This window comes from Carassius auratus, unplaced genomic scaffold (assembly GCF_003368295.1).
Source record: "Carassius auratus strain Wakin unplaced genomic scaffold, ASM336829v1 scaf_tig00037267, whole genome shotgun sequence".
Lineage (NCBI taxonomy): Eukaryota > Metazoa > Chordata > Actinopteri > Cypriniformes > Cyprinidae > Carassius > Carassius auratus.
Genome location: NW_020526370.1, coordinates 66,341 through 83,417, shown reverse-complemented (window position 1 = coordinate 83,417; position 17,077 = coordinate 66,341). Strand labels below are relative to the sequence as shown.

The 17,077-nt window shown below is 38.3% G+C and overlaps 2 protein-coding genes across 2 annotated transcripts in view; both read left to right on the top strand.

Moving 5' to 3' along the window:
• LOC113083017 (NLR family CARD domain-containing protein 3-like) overlaps positions 1–17,077 on the top strand; it is an 84,583-nt gene that overhangs the window by 29,181 nt on the left and 38,325 nt on the right. Inside the window, exons 8-11 of the mRNA XM_026254363.1 lie at positions 4,544–4,739; positions 4,839–6,669; positions 7,172–7,342; positions 8,016–8,189. Of these exons, the coding sequence (XP_026110148.1) occupies positions 4,544–4,739; positions 4,839–6,669; positions 7,172–7,342; positions 8,016–8,189 (2,372 nt within the window). The remainder of the gene's footprint in view (positions 1–4,543; positions 4,740–4,838; positions 6,670–7,171; positions 7,343–8,015; positions 8,190–17,077) is intronic.
• On the top strand, positions 11,771–14,642 carry LOC113083016 (ribonuclease inhibitor-like). Its single transcript, XM_026254362.1, has 5 exons — positions 11,771–11,950; positions 12,055–12,225; positions 12,447–12,620; positions 13,267–13,437; positions 14,047–14,642. Exons 1-5 carry the CDS (start codon positions 11,814–11,816, stop codon positions 14,222–14,224), a joined length of 831 nt encoding a protein of 276 aa, XP_026110147.1. The 5' UTR covers positions 11,771–11,813; the 3' UTR covers positions 14,225–14,642.

The following is a 17,077-nucleotide window of genomic DNA, read 5'->3' as shown; positions in this document are numbered from 1 at the left end:
ATATATATATATATATATATATATATATATATATATATATAGGTCCTTCTCAAATATTAGCATATTGTGATAAAAGCTCATTATTTTCCATAATGTAATGATAAAAATTAAACTTTCATATATTTTAGATTCATTGCGCACCAACTGAAATATTTCAAGTCTTTTATTGTTTTAATACTGATGATTTTGGCATACAGCTCATGAAAACCCAAAATTCCTATCTAAAAAAATTTGCATATTTCATCCGACCAATAAAAGAAAATTGTTTTTAATACAAAAAAAAAGTCAACCTTCAAATAATTATGTTCAGTTATGCACTCAATCCTTCTGCAGAAATGACTGCTTCAATGCGGCGTGGCATGGAGGCAATCAGCCTGTGGCACTGCTGAGGTGTTATGGAGGCCCAGGATGCTTCGATAGCGGCCTTAAGCTCATCCAGAGTGTTGGGTCTTGCGTCTCTCAACTTTCTCTTCACAATATACCACAGATTCTCTATGGGGTTCAGGTCAGGAGAGTTGGCAGGCCAATTGAGCATAGTAATACCATGGTCAGTAAACCATTTACCAGTGGTTTTGGCACTGTGAGCAGGTGCCAGGTCGTGCTGAAAAACTAAATCTTCATCTCCATAAAGCTTTTCAGCAGATGGAAGCATGAAGTGCTCCAAAATCTCCTGATAGCTAGCTGCATTGACCCTGCCCTTGATAAAACACAGTGGACCAACACCAGCAGCTGACATGGCACCCCAGACCATCACTGATTGTGGGTACTTGACACTGGACTTCAGGCATTTTGGCATTTCCTTCTCCCCAGTCTTCCTCCAGACTCTGGCAACTTGATTTCTGAATGACATGCAAAATTTGCTTTCATCCGAAAAAAGTACTTTGGACCACTGAGCAACAGTCCAGTGCTGCTTCTCTGTAGCCCATTTCCTGCACACGCCTCTGCACGGTGGCTCTGGATGTTTCTACTCCAGACTCAGTCCACTGCTTCCGCAGGTCCCCCAAGGTCTGGAATCGGTCCTTCTCCACAATCTTCCTCAGGGTCCGGTCACCTCTTCTCGTTGTGCAGCGTTTTTTTGCCACACTTTTCCTTCCCACAGACTTCCCACTGAGGTGCCTTGATACAGCACTCTGGGAACAGCCTATTCGTTCAGAAATTTCTTTCTGTGTCTTACCCTCTCGCTTGAGGGTGTCAATGATGGCCTTCTGGACAGCAGTCAGGTCGGCAGTCTTACCCATAATTGTGGTTTTGAGTAATGAACCAGGCTGGGAGTTTTTAAAAGCCTCAGGAATCTTTTGCAGGTGTTAATTAGTTGATTCAGATGATAAGGTCAATAGCTCGTTTAGAGAACCTTTTCATGATATGCTAATTTTTTGAGATAGGAATTTTGGGTTTTCATGAGCTGTATGCCAAAATCATCAGTATTAAAACAATAAAAGACCTGAAATATTTCAGTTGGTGTGCAATGAATCTAAAATATATGAAAGTAAAATTTTTATCATTACATTATGGAAAATAATGAACTTTTATCACAATATGCTAATTTTTTGAGAAGGACCTGTGTGTATGTATATATATATATATATATATATATATATATATATATATATATATATATATATATATATACATATATACATGTCACATTCTGAGTTTGTGTGTGCTTGTATGGTTATGTTTTTTATCTGTTTTGATCTGTGTTGTCTTGTTTTCTTATTTTAAAACTGTGAGAAGTTTCCAGTTTGGTGATTAGTTCATGCTCCCATTAGTTCATTGCCTGTTAATTTCTCGATCTACTAATTGGTTGATTATTCTGTTCAGGTGCAGCTTGTTTAGTTGCTATATTAAAGAGGGCTTTTATACTGGGATCGTTTGCTGCGGTCTGAGCCTGAGCGCGATTGTTCCCTGCACCCCCTGCAGTGTTGGTCTGCTTTCACACTCAATAGTTGTATCGAACCCAGGTGTGTTTGCAGTCATCTTACGTCATCGCAAATGCACGCGGAAAACACATGGAGAACACAATGCCGCTGAGCATAGTTGTAATTTTAAGTTATTTTGGTGTCCGTGTTGCTTGCACATTCACGCCAACCGTGCCACAGTTCGGGAGCAACCAGGTCAGACCATCTTCTCCAGGTAGTCTCGGGTTCGGTACCCCAGTGCACACAAGGGTCCGATGACAGCGTTCACATTAGTGATTTATCATGCGAACAGTGCCCTGTTCCGAACTAAACTGCCAGTGTGAAAGCCCCCTTAGTCTTCATTTTCTCCTTAATCAGGGTCTGGTATTGAAGGTCATAGCCTAAAAGTAGAGTAAACCTATTTCTCTGGTGATCTACTGCGTTTATGTTGATCTCTGCACCACGTCTGTGACTCTCTCTCTCTCTCTCTCTCTCTATATATATATATATATATATATTACACACACATATATTATGTACACAAAAACTTTTATTTTGGACTAATTTTCCTGCCACCCAAGTCCAACCCCACCACTGACCCCTTTATTTTTTTTTACCATATTTGTCACAGTTTTAAAAAATCAGCTAATCAAACTAATTTTATTATTACAGAAAGATAATGCAAGTACATACAACATTTCATTTTTAAATGATGATTTCATTTATTAAGGGAAAAAAAGCGGTCTAAGATACTTGGCCCTACTTGAAAAATCAATTGCCCCGCCATGTTAAATCATGAAATAACTGATTAACCACATTATTTTAGAAAGTGGAGTTAAATTTCATTAGCCAAACCCAATGCGAATACTGCCAGACCTGTTGAATCAAGAAATCACTTAAGTAGAAGAGAAGTGAAGCATGCAACACATCATGACATGATCAAAGGAATTTTGAGGAGAGATTAGAAACAAAATAGTTGACATGTATCAGTCTGGAAAGGGTTATAAAGCCATTTCTAAGGCTTTGGTACTACACTAAACCATAGTCAATGCCATTATCCACAAATGGAAAAGATTGGAACACTATTAAGCTTTCCCAGGAGTGGATGGACTACCAAAATTATCCCAAGAGTGTAGCAACATCTCATCCAGGAGGTCATAAAAGAACAAAGAACAGCATCTAAATAACTGCAGGACTCACTTGCCTCAATTAATGTCAGGGTTCATGATTCAGCAATAAGAAAGAGAATGGGCAAAATGGCACCAATGGGGGAATTCCATGGCAAAAGATACTGCTGACCAAAAAGTACTAAAAAGCTTGTCTCACATTTGCCAAAAAATAATTTGATTATCCCCAGGACTTTTGGGCAAATATCTGTGGACTGATATGACAAGTAAAACTTTTTGGAAGGTGTGTGTCTTATTACATCTAACATAAAACCAACACAGCATTTCATATAAAGAGCATCATACCAACAGTCAACCATGGTGGTGGTTTTGTGATTTGTCTGGGGCTGCATCTTCAGGAGCTTGCCATAATTGATGGAACCATAAATTCTGCTCTCTATCAGAAAATCCTGAAGGAGAATGTCCAGCTGTCATTTTGTGACCTCAAGCGCACTGGAGTTATGCAGCAGGACAATGATCCCAAATACACCAGCAAGTCCACCTCTGAATGGCTCAAGGAAAGACAAAATAATGGTTTTAGAGTGGCCAAATCAAAGTCTGGACTTAAATCCAATTGAGAAGCTGTGCTAGACCTTAAACAGTCCATTCATGCTTGAAACCCCTCCAATGTGGCTAAATTCAAGCAAATCTGCAAAAAAGAGTGGGCCAAAATTCCTCCACGGCGATTTGAATGAGTCATTGCCAGTTATCAAAAACGCTTGATTGCTTCTGGTGCTGCAAAGAATGGCAATACCAGTTATTAGATTTAGGGACTAATTACTTTTCACATAGTGCCAGGCAGGTTTGGACAGTTTTTTTTCCTTAATAAATGAAATTAATACTTCAAAACATTTTTTACTTACTTTGTCTTATCTTTGTGTAATGTTGAAATTTGGTTGATGATTTGAATCTTTTAAGTGTGACAAATATGCAAAAAGGAAAGAATGGGGCAATAATCTTTCTATGGCATTGTACTGTATACATACATACACTTCCTTTGAATATCAAATGAGGCTATGAGAGAATAGAAGTTTGCCAAGACTTCTCTAGATGAATGTTGCTGAAGGCTTCAAGTGGGCTGCCATAATCAGGGAATGAGGACACCAGCCCGTCCAGCCCCTCTATGAAGGTGCCCAATTGACCTTGGGGTGGGGGGATAAATTACTACAGCGTGGCGTATTACAGGAGTTGTTGCAGTATATAAGCACTGCATTCTAAAGAACTATTACCACATAAGAGTAAGTTGAATATTCCCTGTAATTAAAATCCCTGAAATTAAAAGACCAGTACCCCCACTGCTCCCAACCTAAGTTATTAGATAGAGCAACAGTGGTTGCGGTGTCCTTTTGACAAATCCAGGACTCAGTCAAGCCCAAGATACTAAGAGCTGAAACAAGTTATTAAACAAACACTTTTGCGCTCTCCAGCACTAACACAGTCTCCACTGATTTAACGCTTTTCCTTTTCCTTGTTTTGTAGGATATAGAGAGCAAGATAATCCAATTTCTGAAAAATGAGCTTGAGAATTTTAAGAAGATATTACAAAAAGAAAACATGCAATACTTTGTGAAAGACTTTAATGAGAATAGATTGAGTATCAAGGAAATAGCTCTTGATCTCACACTCTACTTCTTGAGAGATATGAAGCAAGATGTAGCTGCTGATACTCTAGAAGGTAAGAGACTCATGACCATCTGGCATATTGCCTCTTACTGTATAAATGTAGGAGAGGCCATTCTGATACAAATATCTGTATTTTTCTTCTGGTGCTTAGATGAGCTGCTCTTCATCCATCAACTAAAAAGTAACCTAAAGAATAAGTACCAATGTGTGTTTGAAGGAATTGCAAAGCAAGGTGACTCTACACTTCTGAATAACATCTACACAGATCTCTATATCACTCAGGGTGGTTGTGAACAGGTCAATACTGAACATGAAGTAAGACAGATTGAAGTTACTACCAGGCATCAAGAATCACAAGAGATACAGGTTGAATGCACAAAGATGTTTCAAGCTCCTGAACAAGAAAAGCAGATCAGAACTGTACTGACAAAAGGAGTTGCTGGCATCGGAAAGTCAGTCTCTGTGCAAAAGTTTGTTCTGGATTGGGCTGAAGGAAAAGAAAATCAAGATATCAGTTTCATATTTCCTCTTCCATTTAGAGAGTTGAACTTAAAGGAGATAGGAACACAAAGCTTGACAAGTATTATAAGTCAGTTTTTCCCAGAAACAAAAACACTGAATCTTAAAAGAAGGAATCAATTCAAAGTCCTGTTCATTCTTGATGGATTGGATGAATGTCGTCTTCCTCTGAACTTTGATGGTAATGAGACGTGGTCTGATGTATTATCACCAGCCTCTCTGGATGTTCTCCTGACAAACCTGATCAAGGGAAATCTGCTTCCTTCTGCTCTCATCTGGATCACCACCAGACCAGCAGCTGCCAGTAAGATTCCTCCTGATTATATTGACCGGGTAACAGAGGTCAGAGGTTTCAACGATGTACAAAAGGAGGAGTACTTCAAAAAAAGATTCACTGATCAGAATCTGGCCAGTGAAATCATTGATCATGTAAAAAAATCTAGGAGTCTGTTTATCATGTGTCACATCCCAGTCTTCTGCTGGATTTCAGCCACTGTTCTCCAGAATATTTTGGAGGAAAAAAGAAATAATGATCAGAAAACCCATCAGGCTGATGACGCCTCCAAAACACTGCAGAAATCAAATACTGATGACATTCCTAAGACTCTGACCCAAATGTACACACACTTTCTCCGTTTTCAGATCCTGCAGAGCAGACGAAAGTATGATGGAGAATATACACCGAATATTTCCTGGGATAAAGATGCCATCCTTTCACTGGGGAAACTTGCATTTCATCAGTTAGAAAGAAATAACCTGATCTTCTATGATACAGACCTGGAAGCCAGTGGTATTGACATATATAAAGCATCAGTATATTCAGGCATGTGTACCCAGATTTTTAAAGAGGAAACAGGGATCATTTTTGGTACCATGTACTGTTTTGTTCACTTGAGCATTCAAGAGTTCATTGCAGCCCTTTATGCACATCTGTTTCTAGACATCAACAAGAAAAGTGTGTTTGTTCAAGACTCTGCAGAACAGGAAAACAAAAATGAAGCCATGATTGATTTGCTCAAGACTGCAGTGGACAAGGCACTCGAGAGTGACAGTGGACACCTGGATCTTTTTCTTCGTTTCCTTCTTGGTCTGTCACTCCAGACCAATAGACTTCTCTTACGAGGTCTGTTGTCACAGTATGACTACAGTGACCAGAGCAAAAAGGAAGTAGTTCAGCACATAAAGCAGAAATTAGAGGATAATTTGTCTCCAGAGAGATCCATCAATCTGTTCTACTGTCTGAATGAACTGAATGATCAAACTCTGGTAAAAGAGATTCAGACTCACCTCAGTAAAGGAAGTCTTTCATCTTCTGATCTTTCACCTGCCCAGTGGTCCGCTTTGGCCTTTGTGTTGTTGACATCAGAGGAAGAGATGGAGGAGTTTGAGCTTCAGAAATTCAAGAAATCAGACGAATGTCTCATTAGATTATCAACAGTCATTAAAACTACCAAAAGAGCTTTGTAAGTCATTTATTTAAATTTTTTAATGGTTTGTTTTCATTTTAAAAATGAATTTTTCTACATTTATCTGTAACAGTTTTGGACGTCCCCGATCTACAATAATTCTTAAACATATACCATGTATAAATCAATTATACTTATATGGTGAATTATATATTTTTTTAATAGTAAAATAAAATTAATCCTCAAATTTAATCCTCAAGACACTTATTATTTAGATGATAGAGCTAGCACTTTAAATGTGTGATTTATTATTAAAGCTATAAAACTTAAATGTTATCTTTTTAATCAATAATTCTAATATATATTAAATGTATGACTATATAAATGAAACTCTAGTATACCAAAAGTACTAGTTTGTGAAGAGTAATATCATTGTAGCTCACATTACTCACATAACTTTTACTGTTCATATAAAAATAATAGGTATAAATGTAATGCTTGTATTTCACAAAAATATTTAATGTATCTAATTCTATGGTGTGCTTTATTTCTCTTGTAGGCTAAATGATTGTAACATAACAGACAAAAGCTGTCCAGCTCTGGCTACAGTTCTTGGATCAGATACCAGTCTGAAAGAGCTGAACATGAACAATAACAATCTGCAGGACTCAGGAGTAAAGCATATCTGCATTGGACTGAAGAGTGTAAATTGCAAATTAGAGATACTGAGGTAAGTTTTGTGACAATCCCGTGATGAGCTGATTAGTCTGCCACAGAAAGGAGGGCAGAACTGATTTAGCTCAGTGGAATTTCTACGTAGACTTTACAACATGAACTGTATATTCTAGGTCCTACCACAGCATTCCAATGGGATTTAACTGTGGACCTTTATTAGGTCATTTCAAAACTTCCATTTTCTTGTTTTCTACCATTTTGTGGTCCTTTGAATGTGTTGGGTCATTCAGGTGAAAGACTTTCACTCCTGTAGAGTAATAGATAAATTAACCCTTATAAATTACTGTAAACTGGATGTTTACACTCCAGATTTCTGCAGTCCAGATATTAGACTCTCATGTGTGTTGACGTTTCAAATATTAAAGGTTACTTGCACAGACACTGTTTAACTGAACAGAGATGACATCACTGAATTCAATGATGAACTTCCTTTAACTATCATTTTGCATTATTGACACACTGTTTTCCTAATGAATGTTGTTCAGTTGCTTTGACGCAATGTATTTTGTTTAAAGCGCTATATAAATAAAGGTGACTTGACTTGGGCTTTTGTATTCAGTTCTCAGTTTGCTTTGCAAATTACTGTATAAGGAATATATATTCACTTAATGGTCAAATAATGTAGAGGTAATTTCTAGAAAAATCTGATTGTTTTATTCCTGTTCTAGACTATCAGACTGCGGCATCACTGAAGAAGGTTATAAAGCTCTGGCTTCAGCTCTGAGATCAAACCCTTCACACCTGATAGAGCTGGATCTCACAGGAAATGATCCTGGACAATCAGGAGTGAAGGAGCTCAGTGATTTACTACTGGATCCAAACTGTCAACTGAAGACACTGAGGTGAGACAATTCAAAATAATATATATGCAGTTGAATTGTTTATGGAAATATTATTTCACTGTCGTATCGAAATCCTTTAACATAGTTTGAGAATCACAAGGTTTGGTTAAGAACTATTTTGAATCCCACTTAATCTTCCCTCCTGCAGGTTTTTGGGCCCCGCTGCAGATGAAGCCTGTCAGTATGTGAGTGGAATTGTGGGTAAAAACCCATTATTCCTAAGAAAACTGAATCTAAGTGAACATGAACTAGGAGACTTGAAACAGCTTTTTCCACTACTGCAGGATAAACACTGTATACTCAGCACACTAATGTGAGTATCTGACTGCATTGGTACTAAGATTGTTGAGTGTGAAAAAACTAGGATACTTAGGAAAATAGAGACAGTATTAGAACTGTTGATAGGACAGGATAGGGATAGGGAACATCTATTTTCTGTTGGACAATTCACAAAAAAAGTGTTGAAATGTAGATAAATGAAAATACACATGCAAATATTAATTTGTAAAGTTACATTTTAAGTAATGACAAAAGTTATCGAGCAAGTATGTAAATATGCCAGCAAGTACAAGAACTCTCCCCTTGTTTTACCTTTATCCACAACAGTAGTCATCTAATAGTGATTTATAAATTGAGCTGTCAGGTTGAGTCTCGCAGTAAATGACAATTTGGCATCATTCGTCTTTGCGTGATTACATCACTGACTGTATCTTGTTTGCATATTGAAATTGCTTCAGTGGTTGCATTTTGTTTTTACAAAACTTGCCAAGAATTTTAACTAGTTATCTAAAGTACCTCAGAGGCTCACAACCACAATCCTGGAGGCCCCCCAACTCTGCATGTTTTCCATGTCTCCTTAATCAAACACACCTGATTCAGCTCATTTGCTCATTAGTAGAGACTCTACTAGTAGAGGCAAGACCTGAAGTAGAGACAAGACCTGAAATGGGTGTGTCAGGCAAAGGAGAGATGCAAAATATGCAGTCTTTGTGCATTTTGTATAGTTTCTGAATTTTAGTTGAATTACTAAAATAAAATAACTTTTCCATGACTTTCTAATGTATTGAGATGCACCTGTATTGTAACTAATGTTATAAGCAAGAAAATGTTAAATGGTCAAATAATGTAGAGGTAATTTCTAGAAAAATATGATTGTTTTATTCCTGTTCTAGACTCTCAGACTGCAGTATCACTGAAGCAGGTTATAAAGCTCTGGCTTCTGCTCTGAGATCGAACCCTTCACACCTGATAGAGCTGGATCTCAGAGGAAATGATCCTGGACAATCAGGAGTGAAGGAGCTTAATGATATTCTACAGGATGATTCCTGTAAATTAAAGGCCATCAGGTAATAAACCTTGAAATATTTAAAACTGTACCACAGATGTGAAAACAGCTGTATATTATCAGATAAACCAGACAAATGGATCAGTGTGGAATAGGAATTACGTGAACTGAATTAAATTGGAGTTTCTAAGAATTTAAACTGACAACATATCGTGTGGCAAAAATAATGCAAAAAGCACGCATTATCTAAAATTCTCATCTACTTCCTGTAGGTTTCTGAAAAGCCCTGCTGCACAGGAAGCATGTGATTATCTCACTGAAGTTCTAGGTACAAGTCCATTAGTTCTGAAAGAACTGGATCTGAGTGAAGTTAAATTAGGAGACCTTGATGGGGGGAAACTCTCGGCTCTTTTTATGGACTCTCATAACAAACTGGAGAAAATTAGGTGAGTGATGTTATGCATTTATAACTCTTGTTTATCATTATAAAAGACTGTCAGTCACATGTGTGAGCAGAGATGAAAAGCTTTTGATCTGATGTGTGTTAAATATATGCTGAATATTAACTTGTGCTTTTTTTATTCCGTTTAGGCTGAATAATTGTAGGCTGACCGAGAAAAGCTGTTCAGTTTTAGCTACTGTTCTCTCCTCCAAAACCATCCTGAAAGAGATGAACCTGAACAACAGTCGTCTGCTGAACTCAGGAGTCAAAAAGATCTGTGAGGGACTGAAGAATCCTGTGTGTGAGCTGAAGATACTCAAGTTAGTACATTTCACCAACAGCTAAAACAAATGCCACAGATATTAGATTAATGCTGCGTATTGGCTGATTATGGGGATATAATAAATATTCTTAAACCTTTAGGCACCAGGGTTTTTTGTAAAAAAAATTGTGGGCAGGAGAGGCCTCTGGGGCCTCAATGTGCAGCCCACACACACACATGATGACAACTGCCATAACAGGAATCAATGATTTCAAGGGAACAGTCTCTGTGATAGCCAGTGATGAGGCCCTATTGATGCTAGCTCCTTGCACTGACATTAGTGGTTGGTCCATCACACAGGCAGCCATTGTGTGAACAGGCTCAGGTGTGGCATAAACTGCTCCTGACATGATGACACTGACATGGGGGCAACTGCAGGATTGCGGGGTCCCTCATCCACAACACCCAAAGTGAATGCAGAGCCTCTCAACCACAAAAAGTCTATATACAGCTCAAGAGTCCAATGTGGGGTATTGTGCGGCATTAAACATGATATGTCCTTGTGTAAACCATAATGAAAAATGTCTTTTATTAAATTTTAATTGAAGTTTATCTTATAGCAAAGTTCACAAATGTCCTCCATATAATCCCCAACTGAGCAAATTACCTTGACGGAGGTGAACAAGGTGTGATGCTGGGTCCAAGGTAATCTGTGTTTGAAAAGCTGCTGGATCCATAGTAGGCAAAGTATTCTGTAACAGCAGGACTCAGACAAGCGTTGTAGATCCAATTATTTTATTAAAACAGAGCATGCTCAAAACAGTCAAGGTCCAAACACCAACAAACAGGAATATCTAAGGGCAAGACATAAATGTAATTCAGAAACATGAAATGGTCAGGGAAGAGAGGAAAACATACACAAAACACATGGCAATGGTCCAAGTTCAAAATCCAAATGGGCAATCCAAAGTAACAAAACAAGACAAAGAAAAAAGGCAATGGCTTGAAACTTTGCTTTTCATACTTTCTTGGACCTTGACACTGTTATTTATTTGGCAGTATATGGGTCTCAAGCCTATCGGTTTTCATGCAAAATATCTTACATTTTGTTCCGAAGACGAACAAAGCTGTTATGGGTTTGGAATGACATGGGGTTAAGTGATTAATGAAAAAATTTTTAATTTTGAGGTGGAGTAACCCTTTAAGTGTTTTCTCCTTCTTTCCATGGTTTCAAGGGAAGAAAAAAATCATCATCAGTGGCTGACTGAAAGGGAACTACAATGTTAATTTAACTTCTTGTTTTTATTGTTTGTAGACTTTCAGACTGTAGTATCACTGAAGAAGGATATCTAACTCTGGCTTTAACTCTGAGATCAAACCCTTCACACCTGATAGAGCTGGATCTCACAGGAAATGATCCTGGACAATCAGGAGTGAAAGAGCTTGATTATTTACTACAGGATCCAAACTGTCAACTGAAGACACTGAGGTGAATGCTACAAAAATAATAACATTCAATAGTCTTAAACCCATTTTAGCTTAAGAGAATAAAACTGGTAAAAATACATTTATAAAATCTTTGGAATGATTCAAATGCATTTTAAAGATTTTAGAAAATAAAATATATGGCAGTCTATGTCAGTATATTTCCTTTCATCAGGTTTTTGGGTCCTGTTGCTGATGAATCTGAGTTTACATGAACTAGGAGACACACGAGTGAATCAGATCACTGCTTTACTGCAGGATAAACACTGTAAACTCAACACACTGATGTGAGTAGTTTTAGTTTAGTTTTTTTCAGGAATCCTTTAATACTGGCATGAAATAGTCAGCCATGCTGTATTTGTAAATATACCTCTTCTTTTTAATATTTTAGGCTGTGTGATTGTGGTTTAACAGAGGAAAGCTGTTCAGCTCTTGCTACAGTGCTGAGATCAAACTCAACTCTGAAAGAACTTGATTTAAGCAACAATAATCTGCAAGATTCAGGAGTGAAGAAACTCCAAAATGGATTAGAAGATACAAACTGCACACTGGAGAACCTCAGGTGAGTTCAATGAACCCTTTGTTTGGTTCTAATAATGTTATTATCTTTTGTTCAAAGGTTACATTACTGTAGTAAAGAGTTTTAGTGTAGTAAAACATTATCTGTCCAGAAGAGAAAATAAATGTAGTTTATTTGAGGTTTTATATTATAAAACTCTTTCACTGATATTAATTTTAGATAATAGATCTGATAATTGATCATTTCAAATTTATTTTCTCTAGACTTTCAAACTGTGGTATTTCTGAAGAAGGTTATAAAGCTCTGGCTTCTGCTTTGAGATCAAACCCGTCACACTTGACAAAGCTGGATCTCACAGGAAATGATCCTGGACAATCAGGAGTGAAGGAGCTCAGTGATTTACTACAGGATCCAAAGTGTCAACTGAAGACACTGAGGTGAGAGATGATGAAATAATACAAAATAAATTATATGCATGTGAATTATTTATAGATGTATTGTTTCCCTAATAGAGTAAGGTACACAAAATGATCATTGCCTTTTACAACTTGGTGCCTCTGATACCAAGAGACTTCAAGAGCAGTTGAGTGGAGGTACTAGTCAAGCCTCGACAGCTAACTTCCACTGGATAGGTGAAAGCACTGTAACTTTCCTCTTTGCATGTGACTTAGAGATATGTGTACTTCTCCATCTTCCACTCAAAAGCAGCTTCCAGGCTGTCTTCCCATGGAACAGTCAGCTCAACCATGATGACCGTTCTTGTGATAGTAGACCAGAGCAAGATGCCTGGCCAGAGAGAGGTTACGGTGATCTGCTGCAGGAAATTCAACTGGTGGTCAAGATCAGCTCTAAGCTACCAGTTGCCTTTGAGTGATAGCAGAGACCACTCCTATCTGGTGCTTCCAAGCTCCTCAGCCTCTGGCCTCACAAAATGGTTCAGGCCATGAGATGTTTAATGCATTTTTTTTTAAACAAAACTGTTAAAATTAACAAGAGCTCTCATTACAAACAATGTTAGATCTTAACATGTTTTGTAATATAATGCACACTGAATTGAATCTTGCTTCAACTTCCCTTCTCCAGATTTTTGAGTCTTGCTGCAGATGAAGCCTGCCAGTTTTTGACTGCAGTTATGTGTAAAAACCCGTTACTCCTGAGAGAGCTTAATCTGAGTGAACGTGAACTAGGAGACACAAGAGTGATTCAGATTGCTGCTCTTCTCCAGGATAAACACTGTAAACTCAGCACACTTATGTGGGTATCTTACAACATTTCACATGTCACTACTAATAGCTACTAGTAATGTTACAGTTGTTGATAATTCTCCTTCAAGTCAGTGCAATTTTTATCTTAGCATCACAAAAAAAAAAATCACTAAAATACAGCTTTACTATTAATACACAAATGTCTTCCTAGCTGAGTTACAGAAACGGTTTTTGAAAAATGTAATTATAAGTTTAATTTAAGTGCACATTCAGGGGTTGGACAAAATATTGTAAACACGTGGGAAAAATCTAATATTTTATTCTGGTGTTTCACACCATTTGCCTGTAATACAACTTCTTTCTCAAAATTAGCAATATATTTTTATAGCATTTTTAATGTTAATGTTAAAAAGTAATAATATATATATATATATTTACCAATTTTTACAAATTATACCTTATTGTAGAGTTAATGAGCAGAAATAAACAACAGATGTAACAATAACAAAATAACAAACTTTGTGTTATTTTTAATGCACTTGTAGTGGTAATTTCTGAGTCAATTTAAAATGACAAATTATTGTCACACATGACAAGCAAATACTCCAAAACCTTGAATGATTATCATAAAATTGACATATTTTCTTTCTCTCTTCAGTTTGTGTAGATGCAGTATTACAGAGAAACAATGTATCATTCTGACTTCAGCTCTGAAATTAAATCCATCTCTCTTGAGAGAGCTGGAACTCAGTAAGAATGAGCTAAAAAACATAGGAGTGAATCACTTATGTGACGTACTGAAGGACTCACACTGTAAACTGGAGACATTGAGGTGAGGAACATTCACATGCGAGAATCATCGGGTGCAAAATTTACACAATCAAACTGCTGTTCGGACCCAAATGAAATAATATGAAGGCAGTCTAGTGTGGGCATGGAGAGCAATCAAACTTGGGTTTGGACCAGGCAAGCAAACCAAGAGTGAAAGCATCCTTAATGTCACTTGAACACTCTAAAGTAAAAAGTTTTTTACACTTGCAAAAATGTAGCTGATTGATGATTTAAGATTTATATTCATAATTTACATACAAGATTAAAACTATTTACATGCTGTTTTCTAATATCTTTATTGCATTATAGTAGTATATGTTTAACGCTCTGGAGTCGATTCACACATATACGGGTGATGAGGCATTTTCTCCTGATAACCCCCGAAAATAACTTAAATTACACTTTAACTTTTAATCGTACAGATAAGAGCAATACTGTAATAATAAAACTTCCTAATCATCGGGTAGAAGGAGGCGGGAACCGGCGGACAATCAAAACAAGACTTTAATTTCAAAATAAACACAAAACATTGCATCAGCCCCTCACAGACGACTGATGCACACAAATAAAAACCAAAACATAAAATAAAGCCCAGGCCTGGTCCTCTCTCGTCCTTCACTGTCGTTGCTCCTGTTTTATATCCCTCCATCTCCTCCGTGGGACTCTAGACCGGTGAGTGTCGCAGGTGTCGTTCATCCACCGCCCTCGCTTCTCTTTCCCACGTTCCTCGTCCTGCCACACTTGTAACATACCCCCATCGCCCCTCGCAGGCCCGGGGGTACCCACGAGACTGCGCTCTACTACCCCCCCCCCCCACACACACACCGCTCACGGGGACCTGTGGGAACCTGGGGGTAGGACAGACGAGGCGAGAGCAAAGGAGATGGAAGGAGGAGCGACAGAGATGAGAGAGGGGAGAGAGTAGAAAAATAAAAAATTCCGGTTCACAGGCGCACTGCTACTCCTCCGCGGTGCCTGCCGGTGGCACTGGACGGCCCTCGGCGGATGCACTGACACTCCTCCACCGCCCCGTGGACTGCGACGGCTCCTCCGGTTTTGGGCAGCCGGCAGGAGTCTCCCGTTCCCTGCTCCTCCCCATTCAGGCGGATGGCAGCAGGCTCCGGCCCTCTTGCAAATGGCGCCGACTCCTCCGCATCCTCAGAGATGGCAACCGCCCCTCCACATCGCGGGCGGCCGGCAGCGAGCTCGCCCGTCCCCGACAACTCACTCCAGCCCACCGCCTCGAGCGTTCATGGCGGCACACTCCTCGCCTGCTCGATTGGATTTTGCCTCAAACATGCGTCAATTTCGCTTCAAACCTTTGCTTTCTAAATGCATCTATTTAGCTCTAGACGTGTGAATGCATTCAAAAGGGTTGAGCGGCAAACTAGATGCAGTAGACGTGAATCTGATGCTCTATTCGCGTTTGATGTGATCGCAGCATAAGTCTCTTTTTATTTATGTATATTCTTTAATTAGGTTTCACATAATGTGTAAACATTTTACTAGTTAGACTTTTTCTAAACTATAATTCCTGACTAAACATATAATCAAGTGAAACATTGTGAAGTTTAAATAACAATATACACTATACCAGTGGTTCTCAACCTTTTTTCCAGTGGGCCGCAATATGGTCCGAGTGCAAGTCTCGCCGGCCGCACTCATATAATTTACATATTACGTCACCAATACAAACCAACCTGATTTATAATATTATAGCCTAAATATTATGATATCTAATCTATTACATTAATTGAAATAAATAAATAATTCTACTCCCCATAAATAAAACACCTGGTGCTGTCGGGAGCTAACCAATTTTGTGAGATTCAGCTCGAAAAGAGTAACTGCACAAAGAAGTTGCGATTGTAAAGCATGTTATACTTTACGCATGAGCAATCCGGATGCGTACACGGCCAGAGCGGACGCAGACTTCTTCAATTTATACTTTGCACTCTGATGGTCCGCTCTGCAACAAACATGTTAACAAACAATTGCCCAGAATTATTGCACATCTGTCTTTATATTCTGATATGCATGGATTGCACAGGTTCGAGTAGCAATGAGCTTCTTCACACTGCCTGCACATGTGCACTTGTACTTTTGAAGCCTACTAACCACACACACCTGTCTGCGCAGTCGTCTGCTCAGAGTCTCGGCACACACTCTCCGATGGCGATTTTTACGTCATGCCTACCTAGCGGTCCATACCGGACTTGTGGAAAGTTTAACAGAGGCTTTAAGATGCAGTCTTTAAGAGGTGCACGGGAGCATGACCTGACATGCAACATTTCAGAAGAGTTTGGCATAAAATATTATGTACATTTATCGAGGTTAGAAAAATCTTCCCCTTTAAAGATTAAATCTCGCCCTCAATTCAAGAATAAAAATAAATTTGGACAGTGGTTTGCTGTTTGTTTGTCAAAAATACTGGCATTGTATTATTATCCACCTAAAATAATGTAAAATACTAACTAATGACATGTTGTTTAGGCTTTCAGACTGCAGTATCACTGAAGAAGGTTATAAAGCTCTGGCTTCAGCTCTGAGATCAAACCCTTCACACCTGATAGAGCTGGATCTCAGAGGAAATGATCCTGGGCAATCAGGAGTGAAGGAGCTCAATGATTTACTACAGGATGATTCCTGTCAATTAAAGATCATCAGGTAATAAACATTGATATATTTTAACAATTGATGGGTCAAATAGACCAGTGTGGAATAGGAATAACATAAATTAAATTAAAATGCAATTTAGAGAAAATTAACAGACACACAACGGAAGTTGTGACAACATGATTTAAAAATATTAATTATCTAAATTCTTATCTTCTTCCTGTAGGTTTCTGAAAAGTCCT

Coding starts and splice junctions, on each gene's coding strand:
- LOC113083016 (XM_026254362.1), top strand. CDS start 11,814: ATGTCAGTATATTTCCTTTCATCAGGTTTTTGGGTCCTGTTGCTGATG. Junction 11,951..12,054: donor TGTAAACTCAACACACTGAT/GTGAGTAGTTTT, acceptor TTAATATTTTAG/GCTGTGTGATTGTGGTTTAA. Junction 12,226..12,446: donor TGCACACTGGAGAACCTCAG/GTGAGTTCAATG, acceptor TATTTTCTCTAG/ACTTTCAAACTGTGGTATTT.